Source organism: Astyanax mexicanus, chromosome 9 (assembly GCF_023375975.1).
Source record: "Astyanax mexicanus isolate ESR-SI-001 chromosome 9, AstMex3_surface, whole genome shotgun sequence".
Taxonomy (NCBI): Eukaryota; Metazoa; Chordata; class Actinopteri; order Characiformes; family Acestrorhamphidae; genus Astyanax; species Astyanax mexicanus.
In genome coordinates this window covers 45195583-45207500 of record NC_064416.1, presented here as the reverse complement: position 1 = coordinate 45207500, position 11918 = coordinate 45195583, and the positions used below count along the sequence as shown (strand labels likewise).

Below are 11918 nucleotides of genomic sequence, written 5' to 3'. Positions count from 1 at the left end.
CCTGATTTCCAGTAGTGACGAGTCTGTGTTAACCGTGCCTAGCCCAAGGTTTCACATGCACGAGAACAGAAAATCATGAAATGGATGGCAAATAAAGTATTCCTGCGGGACTGTGGAAAGTTTTGGAGTAGGTAAAAGGGCCATGAGTAACAAATGTTTGGGAAGCACTGTTCTAGAAACATTTTCCTCCATCTTGCCCTATTATGGGGCAGTGCCAGATTGCCCTAATGGAGAAACCGCCACTCTGTGTAAAAATAATGATTTCTTTGCATGAGCAACCCAATGCCCCTATAACTAGCATTGTAAGGCCAGTTGGGAGCATCGGCTAAAAGGGGTGAATGGAGGTGGGCTATTAGGCAAAAGTTTATACATGTTATCATGCTCTACTACAACCCAAGTCCATTTTACACCAGAGGGGCACTCATACCTGTCAAGTTTTAGATTTAAAAATAAGGGATATTTTCCTCTGTCCGCTTAAAGTCGTCCCACCAGCCCAACGAAGGTTCAGTATCCCTTACATTTTAAGACAGGTTTACAAAAAATCTAAAATAACCACATGTGAAACACTTACAGACTACAATTAGATTAACAGAATCTGAAATGTTGTGGACATTCCTACATGTCATTCTCTTAATACAGCCAAATTAAAAACCCTTTTCAAGATAATTTAAAAAAAGTTAAGATTTCATGTCTTTTTTGGCATAAATGCACTCTTTTATATGATATATTTTTTATTTATTTAATGGATTTTAAATTGAACAAAGGGTGCACAAATTCTGCCAAATGACTGTTGGTGACCTAAAAATATTATCATATGCTTTTACTAAAAGGACATGGACCAGATATATTCCATCAGTAAAAATTAGTCCTAAGGGGCCTACACAATTAATCATTTTTAATTAATACTTCTTTCTTTTGATCACTCCACCCCTGATCAGTTCAGTTAACGGTTTCTAGTTAAACTACACAAGCTGTAATTTTTTTATTTTAAAAGGTTTAATCTGTGTATTTTATTTCGGAGACAAGTATTTTTAAGCAGCTATCAGAAAAATCTCATCACAGTTTATATGATTAGCCAACCGTTACCTTTCTTTTAGACAAATCGCTGTATATCCAGATATGTTGTAACATCAGCTGCCTGAACTCACAGCGACGGAGGGCTTCCCCACACTGACCCTCCTTTGCAAGCTGATTGGCTGTTTCTCCTGAAAGGCAGGACTTTCTCCTTGAACCGGCTCCACGATTGGTTAAGAGACACAGAGCAGTCAGTGCCCTGTCTCCTCAATAATATATATATTTTTTATTTTAATATAATACAGAAAATTTACGGGAAAATACTAATACGGGAGGAGGGCGGGAAAGAGGAGTAAAATACGGTAGTTTCCCGGCCAAAACGGGAGACTTGACAGGTATGGGCACTAAGCACCCCGATTTTAAGCAAATCCAGTAGTTTGGGAGGGGCTCTGGGTGATGTATGGGTTTAGAGGCTCGGCAAGAGGGAGACCTGATTAGCTGAGCTGCAGCAGCAGCGTGAGGTAGCAGATAGCAGTGAGGCAGATGGTTGGACGTCAGCAGGGAGGCGGTACTATTGATTAATCTGCATATTGTAGTGTGTCTGCGTACAAAAGTACCCAGATACATCATCCTCGCCTATAGCACAGTTGAACCTGAGAGGGGGCTGCAGGGGCGGAAACTATCACAATAAAAAGTTTTTTAAAGGCTTAGAAACGTTCATAAAATGTTAAGCTTGACTGTTTTATTGTTTTATGAAGGAACACATTTCAGATATTGATGAAAAAACTATGAATTGGGGTTTAGTGGGTCGTTCATACTAACCGTATGTGTCCTCCTCCTCTTCCTCCTCCTCTCGCGCCTCTCCAGCCCTCCAGCACCGGCGGGTCCCGCGCTCCGCTCTGCACGCGCTGCTGGTACTCTTCATCCTGCGCCGTGAAGCGCCGCGCGAACTGCGCCTCGTACTCCTCCATGGAGCGCGCGGGCCGAACTCACTATCACTATCACTCTCACTCTTTTACTCTCACACTGCGCTCGCGGGCCCTTCTCTTTCACCCCACCGCGCGCTGGTCGATAAACTCACCGGGAAACACGCGGTGCTCTCTTTATTATGTTCCCCACTCCGCAGCCTGCCGCACAAAGGTTCCAGAAGCAGCAGAAGCGCTTCCGGTCCCCGCCAGCGTGCCACACACAGTACATCTCTACCAGAAAATCAGACTGTTAAACTGAGGAAAAGGACAGTTACATCGAGATGGCTGTTTTTAAATTGTGGGAACAGATTCTACACATTGTATTTGGTCTATGGGCTCTACAAAACACGGCCATTAACCCCTTGAACCCCAGCCTTCTCCTTTTTATAAAGGTTATGTTAGGAGAGACGGCCACATTCTATTATTTTTCTTTATACCAAAAGACAAAGCTGCTTAAAAATGTCATCATTTGAGATGCAAATGCATCCAGAATTTGTAATTCCTTCATTGAACTGATCAATTTTACCCCAATTTACAGTTAACAGACTTAAAATCAATTTACACAAGAGTTTTCATTTCAGTAATAGTTAGATTAGAGTGTATATTATTTTGATGACAGTTCATTACATGGTTTATCACTGTGACAGAATACTAGAGCAGACCCAGGCGCATTTATTTTTCTTGACATTCCTATCTCTAGGATGCAGATTGCTAGGACCTTGACAGTCATAGCAGTCTAAGAGTTTGAGTAATTTGGGCCAATATGGCCAATATTCCTACTCAATAAGTTTAAGTTCTTTAAACACAACCACTCTCACATAAAGAGATCTCACCAGCACCACCTTCTATTATTGCCTGTTTCAGTCTCTTTCAGAATGAGCAGTTTAAGGGCTTTGTCCCTTTTTTGCAAATAAGCTGCAGCTGGTCACGTTTACAGCAAGCGTTTACCACACGCCAGTGTTAGAAAACAAGTTTGTACACTTCTCTAGTGTTTAGATTCTCAGCCCGAGTCCAAGCCCAACCTGATGCCTGACTTGAAATTGGGCTGGGTCAGGCCAAGATTTTGCTCAATTACCCAATTCCCTCATAAGGACTCCCCCTATCACTAGTGATGCCCCAACACACCAGGAGGGTGAAGACTAACACATGCTTTCTCTGATACATGTGAAGTCAGCCACCACCTCTTTTCAAGCTGCTGCTAATGCAGCATTACCTAACAGCATCACAGTGTGCTCGGAGGAAAGTGCAGTGACTCGGTTCTGATACATTAGCTCACAGACGCCCTGTGCTGAGTACATCATCCTTTTTTTAGTGATGTGGAGAGAGAGCGCCATCTACCCACCTGGAGGGAGCAAGGCCAATTGTGCTCCCTTTTAGTGCCGGCAGCTTGATGGCAAAGCTGCATTAGTGGCGGTTCAAACCTGCCACCTCCCGCTCATAGTTGCAGCGCTTTGGACCACTGAACCACTCGGCGCCCAGTGTCTGTTTTTTTACGCTATTTAATTTTATATAAAGCTATGGCATGATAATTACATTATAGGAAAGTAACATCAAACTGTGTTTTAAAAAAAGTTGCATAAGTTAGAATGTTCTGAACAGATTTCGCTCAGTCAGACAGCCCCAAAAAGTTTTTTTTAAAGCTCAGGTTTTCACAGGCTTGGGCTGAATTTTTGGGCCCCATCTAAGCTCTACATCTTCCTCATTTGCTGACCTGCCACGAACAGTAGTTACAGATCCCTCTCTCAGATTACGTCTGCTGGCTAATCCTGCTGTGTACTGTCTGATGTTCTCAACCAAAATGACCAAATTGGCAAATCTTTAACTAATCTAGTGGGTGGGGCTCTGGTGGGGGTTGATGTATGAGGGTGGAAGCAGGGTGGTTCTATGCAGGTTTCCTTATTGTGAAGCATATAGATATAGATAGAAGCATATATGAGCATATAAGAGTATGATTTATGACACTTAACTATTTTAGCTGAATCACATAAAACTGATTTTTTTGGCTCTTAGGGTGTTTATAGGGGTAGTTGAGGTGAAAAATGTGTGTAAATCCAAAAATGACACAAAAAGTGAGTTTTTTGTAATATATCCCCTTTAAGTGAATAGAATACTATTTAAATATTATAAAAACTATTTTTAAAGCAATTAAGCTAATGTTTTTTTTTTTCTAATTGAGGGAAATATATATTAAACTTTTATGAAATGCAGCCCCTTTTTCTAATAAAAAAATATTGCACTATATTTTAAACAATATGATATTTATAGACAACAATTTAATGTCTTATTAAAGAAGAAAATCAAGTTGCTAATAAATGAAACCATTAATGTCTTAAAAAAACTTTGCACAGTATTAAATATGTTTCGAATTACATATCACATTACTAAATTCGTACATATATTATTCTCATGTGTTCAATGTTTATGTTTCAAGTGATTTGGACTAAAGGGACAACAAACCTTGTAAAAGTGTCCATTCAGTTTTACAATAACCAGATTCTGGCATCCTATAAATCCAGCAAATCGAACTGCTATCAAATGACACCATTATGTCCAAGAAGACACATTCAAAAGTATTACTAATAAAAGTTATGTGATATTACTGTAGCATTTTGGAGTAATAACAACCTGACCAAGAGAGGTGGTGTATATGGAGAAGAGAAGGGGTCCCAGTACCGAACCTTGGGGAACCCCAGTGGATAAGGAGCGGGCTGAGGACAGCTGTCCTTGCCACGACACCTTGAACGAGCGCCCAGTGAGGTACGATCTGAACCATGACAGCACATTGTCTGCGATCCCATGTTTGAGAGTATAGTTAGGAGGAAGTCATGGTTGACTGTGTCAAATGCGGCCGAGAGGTCCAGCAGAATGAGCACTGAGGACTGACCTGCAGCTCTGGCAGTTTTCAACGCTTCAGTCACAGACAACAGAGCCGTCTCGGTAGAGTGTCCTTTTTTGAACCCAGATTGGTTCTGGTCCAGAAGGTCATTCTGGGAGAGGAAGCCAGAGACCTGATTTAGAACTGCTCTTTCTAGTGTTTTGGAGAGAAAGGGTAGCAGTGAGACCGGTCTGTAGTTGTCAACCTGGGCGGGGTTGAGAGAAGGCTTTTTAAGCAGTGGTGTCACATGTGCTTGTTTGAAAGCAGTCGGGAATACACCAGAAGTTAAAGAGGCATTGATCGTGTGAGTGATAGCCGGAATGATTGCAGGTGCGATAGTTTGTGCTTGGGGCATCCAAATAGTTGGTGCTGGTCCTGCTCTTATAAAAGTAGACTGTAGTAGTAAATTGCAGTGCAATTTGGGGAGGATGAAGCACAAAAGCAGAAAAATATAACTCACTTTTCTGTGCTGCTGTTTCTCTCCACAGAGTCGAGACAGACTGATATGATTTGTTTTCAGTGGCCACTCTTAATGTTATATTCCCCTGTCGGTTGCTTAGTAACAAGAACTTGCAAAGCACTTTGGTCCACATTCAGCCGCTGTAGCGATCTGCAGTGTTCACTAGACGTCACAAGTGCAATGTGGGAGATTCTACTGCCTCAAAATCTTGCTGGGATTCCATTTTTCTACTCGGATACCAGGAGAAAAATAGGTAACATGCAGAAGGCTGAATGGGCTGAGCTAAACCGCTGCAGGTTACCCACCTTATTCTGTGCAAGAACAAGAAGAGGCCATGTATGTTCACTCTGTGCTGGAATTCCAGTGGAGCAGCGGATCATTGATATAGATTATAACCACAGTGATAATTAACATACAGAATGAGTAGTATAATACATTCATTCATGATTAGGGGTCACAGTAATTAATAAAAATGATCCTCCACCAAACATGAATTAGAATAGAAAATGAATGTTGGTAATTTTTTACCCATGATGGGCATTAGAGGGGTAGTGGTGCAAAAAGGGCTTTTATTCAAAAACAAGTTAATTGAAGAACACCTTGAGTACTAAATTAATAAATTATATAATTTATTGCAAAGATATAGAAAATTAAATCTCAGCCAGGTCACTTTAGACCCATGTTGCACATCAAAGGGTTAAGTACATTGCTATTTTATTATTTTGACATATTAAGTCCTTATTATAAGATTCTAAGTAATTATTTTGAGATACTTATTCATTATCATGAAAAACTGAGTTTGTCATTTTGAGACACTAAGGTATTTTGAGACACTCTCTCATTACTTTGAGACATTAAGTCATTATTGTGAGAGACTAAGTTGTTATTTTGGGATACTAAGTCATTATTCTGAAAATCTAAGTCATTATGAGACAGTAAGCTATTTTGAAATCTCATTACTTTAAGTCGTTATTTTGAGATTTTAAGTCATTATTATAAAAAATTATGAAAGATATATTGAGATACTATCTCATTACTTTGAGACATTAAGTTGTTGTTTTGAGATACTAAGTCACTACTTTGAGATATTATCTCAATAATTTGATAAATTAAGTCGTTCTTTTTAAGATACTAGGTCATTTTTTTTTGAAAAACTAATAATTAATTTGAAATACTAGGTCATTATTTTGAAATACTAAATCATTATATTGAGATACTAGGTCATTATTTTGAGATATTAAGTCATTATTATGATAAGTCTTGAAAGTTATTTTGATTATCTCAATACTTTGAGACATTAAGTTGTTGTTTTGAGATACTAAGTCACTACTTTGAGATACTATCTCAATCATTTGAGAAATTAAGTCATTCTTTTTAAGATACTAGGTAATTATTTTGAGATACTAGGTCATTGTTTTGAGAAACTAAATCATTACTTTGAGATACTATGTCATTATTTGGACATACTAAGTAAGCAAAAACATTTTCAAATGACGTCAGTATCTCAAAATAATGACTTTTTTCTTCCTGGCGTGAATGGGCTTCCATAAAAACGTGATTGGACCTGGATCCGACCCGGCAATAAACTGTGCAACTGTGTAAGTTAAAGCTAAATGGCTACTGTAGGATGTTTAATCTGGTAAATTGCCCAGATAATTACTATAGCTATTAACAAATTCCATATTTGCCATTTCTCCATGTCCTATTCTACAGAAATATTCTTTTTTCTGTATTTATTTTCTTGTTTCCACCCCAGACAGGTCTGACCAATAATCAGAGAGAACGTTGTCACGTGGTTTGCTTGGTTTGACGCATTTTTGGTGCATTTTATTTTTTCTCCTGGGTAAAAACAAATCAAACCATGCCAGCAGGAAAGCTGTATTAACTCGTTAGCTAACAGATTGTGAGCAGAGTAAAGCAGCTGTAGGAGTGAGAGGTTCTCAGTGCTGTAACGCACGTGACTTTATCATTAGTAATAATGGGGCTCAGGTGTGCAGGTGGTCGGTCTGCAGCTCTGGATCTGGAGCTGAGAAACTCTGAGTTTTATTCTTGTTTGTTTGTTTGGTCAGTTTTCTCAGCAGGTTCTTCTTAAATAGCTGTTAAATAATTTATGGGCGGAGATCTCGTTTCAGGGACCGATTTAGATCCCAGTTTACTGTCTGTTGGCAATCGTCAAGGCCTCAACGTTCAGAGTCATGTGAGTACAAATTTCAACATGATTTATAAACCTCAGACCATAAGCTGGGTGTTATTGGTATTATTTATGCTGTTTGGAGCCTGTTTCAGTTATTAAACTGTCTGCAAATGTCTGTTTTTAAGTAGTTTGGTTGTGAGTGTGGCTTGACTGCAGTGTGTGTTTGGGTGAACAGAGGCCTTATTAATGTTTTGTTTTCACCTGTATTCAATCAACACGCCTGTATGAAGACTATTCACCTTATTCTGAGTGATGATGGGGAGACCACGTTTGTCCAAAGTGTCAAAAGTGTCAAACGTATTGACATTTATTAGTCAGGTAGAAGTATAAATACTAGTGTTTAAAAAATGACATTAAAGACAAAAAAAAGCTTAGGCCACACCACAGGATCCTCTAGTGCACTACCTACTAGGGTTGCAGCGGTAACCGGTTTCACGGTATACCGTGGTATTAAAATGCACGGTTATCATACCGTGTGTGTTTGCTTATTACCGGTAAAAAGCAAGCCAGCGGAGAAAGTCACCCGCGCATGCGCAACTCTGCTCCGCTTCAGCTACTCAGCACACAGCGGTGAGAATGGCAGAAAGTGCATCAGACTAGAGCTTAGATTCTCTGCCCGAACCAGACCTGACCCGAGGACCGACCCGAAATCGGGTCCGTTCGGGCCGAGATTTCCCACCACATTCCTCGGGCCGGGTCGGGTTGGGCTCCAGATGTAGGCATCTGTTTTTTAATTATATATTTTATTTTTAAATAAAGCTCTGGTGTGATAATCACAATGTTAATGCTAAGTAACCAATTATTATTGTTAATGAAAACGAACCAAATAACGAAAACTGAAAGTGAAACTTAACTAACTTATTTATAAGCGCTGTTTTCACTCCCGCAGTTCTACAGCGGGAGGTGTTGTGCCGATTCTGTCCGCGAAGCGGGAGTCGGATTGAGCAGGGAGTCGGATTCGGCATAACAGCGGCAGCGCGGCTGCACCTCGCGGTCCGCGGTGTTAGTTGTAAGCGCTCGCGCTAGCCGCAAAATACGACAGAAAACACTGAGAAACTGCAGAATTATGAATTGGACTAAAATGAGCACGAGGAGATAAAAGAGAACCTTTACCTGTGAGTAGCTCACATCAGAACACGCAAATCTCTCTCTCTCTCTCTGTGTCTCTCTCTCTCGCACGTGAACTTCTCCGCACTGTGTTTAGCTGTTCTTAAAAATCATTTTTATTAAATAATAGTTCTATGCTTCTATGTTAGTGTTAATTAACATAATTCTGATCATATTTCGCTCATTCAAACAGCCTGAAAACAGACTTGTAATCTTGTAATCAACAAGCTTGTAATCAATGTGGCCGTAGTCACAGCTAAAGGAGGAAATACATCAAACCTGTTCTCCCATCTCCGAGAACACCACCCCGCTGTGCAGCGCAAAGTATGTGTTCAGTTTATAATTTTACCTAAATAACCTAAATAAAACTTCTTTGTAGTCGTGCACAACCCATGCGGTAAGCGCCCGCAAAAGCGCTGAGTTATCCGAAATTTGGGCACGCAGGTACAGGCGTGAAGTGCGTGCTACGATGGATTCACGTGTCCGTGTAAAGGTCCTGGCCGGACTGGATGTGAAAGACGCCATTCATTTACATGCGTTCATTTTCAAATTCTGATGTGCCTGTTTTTCATATGTTGAAGGTTTTAAGGTGTGAAAGCCTTAAAACAGAAATCTCTATTGTGAGGATCATGTCAGAAATAAATCCCCTCTTTCTGCAGTATCTGGTTATATACCAACTTTTTTTATATATATATACACTCTTAATGCCCTTAAGAGTAGTGGAAAAACATGGTTTCCTTCACCTGATGGTGTAGTTTCTACAATAAATAGTTAATTGAACAAAAAACCTTTGTTGTAATTTCTTTAAGGGTCAGTTTAATAAAATATGTAACAAACTGTGATACCGTGATAACCGTGATACCGCGGTATTTTCCGAGACGGTTATCATACCGTGAAAATCTCATACCGTTGCAACCCTACTACCTACCCTCCCCAAAACACATTTTTCTAAAAGCTATAATGACTATAATGTTATATTAAAATGTTAATGTTGATAATATAATGTGGGATGCACTAGGCTGTTCCCTGTTTCAGCTGCATATATGCTGATTGTAAATGAATGTATTTTAGTAGAATATTGTAAATATATTAAAGAAGTTTAGTTGGACTGGAGTTCTCTTGAGTATCTGCACGGATCATCTTCATACTAGGCTACATACATCTGCTATGTTCTTGCTGGAGTGTGGAGGGGGGGGGATCACAGTATAAACCAATAGGGAGTCGGAATGTTATATGTTTATACTTCTCTACATCCAATCACAATCAGATTCACTCTGGATAGAGGTTTTATTGAAGGATGAGAAGCTGGAATGAAAACGAGCCGAAATGAAATAGGAGTAACGAGGCTGTTTTTGAAATATAAAGAGTAGAACGTTCAGATAATTGTGTGAAAATGTAAGTAAAAATGTATCTGAAAAATAATTACTACAGTAAAGCACAGACAAACAACATTTCTACTAAAGTAAGAAAAAGTATTTGTACTACTTTACTTGACAGCTAAATATACTCAGTTAGTTAGTGTGTCACAGTGATAAAAAACAGAGGAGAAATTTTGCTTTAACAACAGTATTTTGAACACAACACTGGAATGTCAGTCATATTTTAGCTTATTTTAGTTTGCTTTCCTTAATAATGGTGGGCTGAAGTGGGCTGATTTTTTCTCTAACGCTAACGTTATATTACAGTGATGTTTTGGAGTAGCCAGGTTAGCACATATAGTCTCATTATTGCTGTACTTCAGGACTATGGCATGATTTTTGTCACTGATTATTTATGTCACTGATGTTTTAAATAAAATTTATTTCATTCTAGAATTGATATTATTTTGAACAGTTAAAATGAGTAATATATTAATAAACTCTTGGTTAAATCCTGCTGTACTAAGCAAAATTTTCCAGATGTCTGAACCTCTAAAACTTGCAGAAAGTAATTAATTAAGCCAAGAGTTTATGAATACACAGACTGATGCCTGAGACTTGGGGTATGAAACCTGTTCTTAAAATTAAATATCATTCAAATAAAATCCTAGTTTCAGATATGTCCACAGGTGTAAACACTCTAGCTGTAAATAAGATAATATCTGTAATATCCAGGTAACATTACGAGAACTAGCATTTCAGCTTGTTTTAGTCAGGTCATATCCAGTGAATCCAGTGAAGAGAGATCTTGATATTTTGAGGTACTAAGTCATTTTTTTGTGATACTGGGTCATTTTCAGATACTAAGTCATTATTTTAAGATACTGAGTCATTGTTTTGAGATAAAAAGTTGTTGGTTTGAGATACAAAGTCGTTATTTTGAGATCATTATTTTGAGATACAACGATACTGAGTAATTGAGATACTTAATCGTTGTTTTAAGATACTGAGTTGTTTAAATTAAGATACAAAGTTGTTGATTTAAGATACAAAGTCGTTGATTTGAGATGCAAAGTCCTTATTTTGGAGTCCTTATATCATTGTTTTGAGATACAAAATTGTTATTTTCAGATACTAAGTAAGTTATTGTTTTGAGATATTTTGTGTGCAGTAGGTTAAAAAGTTAATTATTTAACTAAATTAAACCATTGATATGCTCATGCTCCAGCTACACAGATAACATGCATGTGACCAGAATAGACCAGAATCATATGGAACAAGGAGGTTAATAGTAAAAATAGTACTAACATGTAATAGTGCAGGTAAAGCTGAACAGTTAACTATTAGATGTCATGTTAATACACACTGGCGAACTCAGCAGGTCACTTAGCCCTGTGCCTTTAGGTGCTAATAGTGATTTTCACCTTCTGTGAACAGTAGATTGTGATACCTTCACTCCTGCCCTCTGGAGGTTGTTGCAGATGTCACTAGCAGTTGTTTTAGGGCAGGGGTGTCCAAACTCTGTCCCGCGTGCAATTTGAGGCCCATTTTCTTTTTTGAAGTGGCCCGCAAGGTATTTTAGAAATAAAATGAAAGTTGGCCCGCAGGTTTTTATAATGTGAGATTCAAAGTTTAAACCCTAGGCCAAAGAGTCTAAAAGCTGAGAGATTGCTAATTTGTAGCATGAAAAACAGACCAAATAGTCTATATGCTGCGAGAATGCGCAGTTGTAGCGCGGGAAACACGCCAAAGAGTCTACATGCGGCGAGAGTGAGCAATTGTAGCGCGGAAAACGGACCAAAGAGTCAAAAAATGGAGAGAGTGTGCAGTTGTAGCGCAGAAAAAGGGCCAAAGAGTCTAACAATTCCAAAGAAATGGATAATGGACAGTTAATGCAGAAAATTTTAGGCATGTTGGGAAAATTACTATTTTTTAACTGAGT

General features: G+C 38.8%; 2 protein-coding genes across 2 annotated transcripts in view; one reads left to right on the top strand and one right to left on the bottom strand.

The window, feature by feature from the left end:
* Nucleotides 1-2140, bottom strand: part of ramac (RNA guanine-7 methyltransferase activating subunit) — a 4217-nt gene extending 2077 nt beyond the window's left edge. The window contains exon 1 of the mRNA XM_022687031.2: nt 1837-2140. Within this exon, the coding sequence (XP_022542752.2) occupies nt 1837-1985 (149 nt within the window). The 5' untranslated portion in view covers nt 1986-2140. The remainder of the gene's footprint in view (nt 1-1836) is intronic.
* A 5154-nt stretch (nt 2141-7294) lies between these two features.
* Nucleotides 7295-11918, top strand: part of homer2 (homer scaffold protein 2) — a 60069-nt gene continuing 55445 nt past the window's right edge. Inside the window, exon 1 of the mRNA XM_022687029.2 lies at nt 7295-7514. Coding sequence (XP_022542750.2) covers nt 7513-7514 — 2 coding nt within the window. The 5' untranslated portion in view covers nt 7295-7512. The remainder of the gene's footprint in view (nt 7515-11918) is intronic.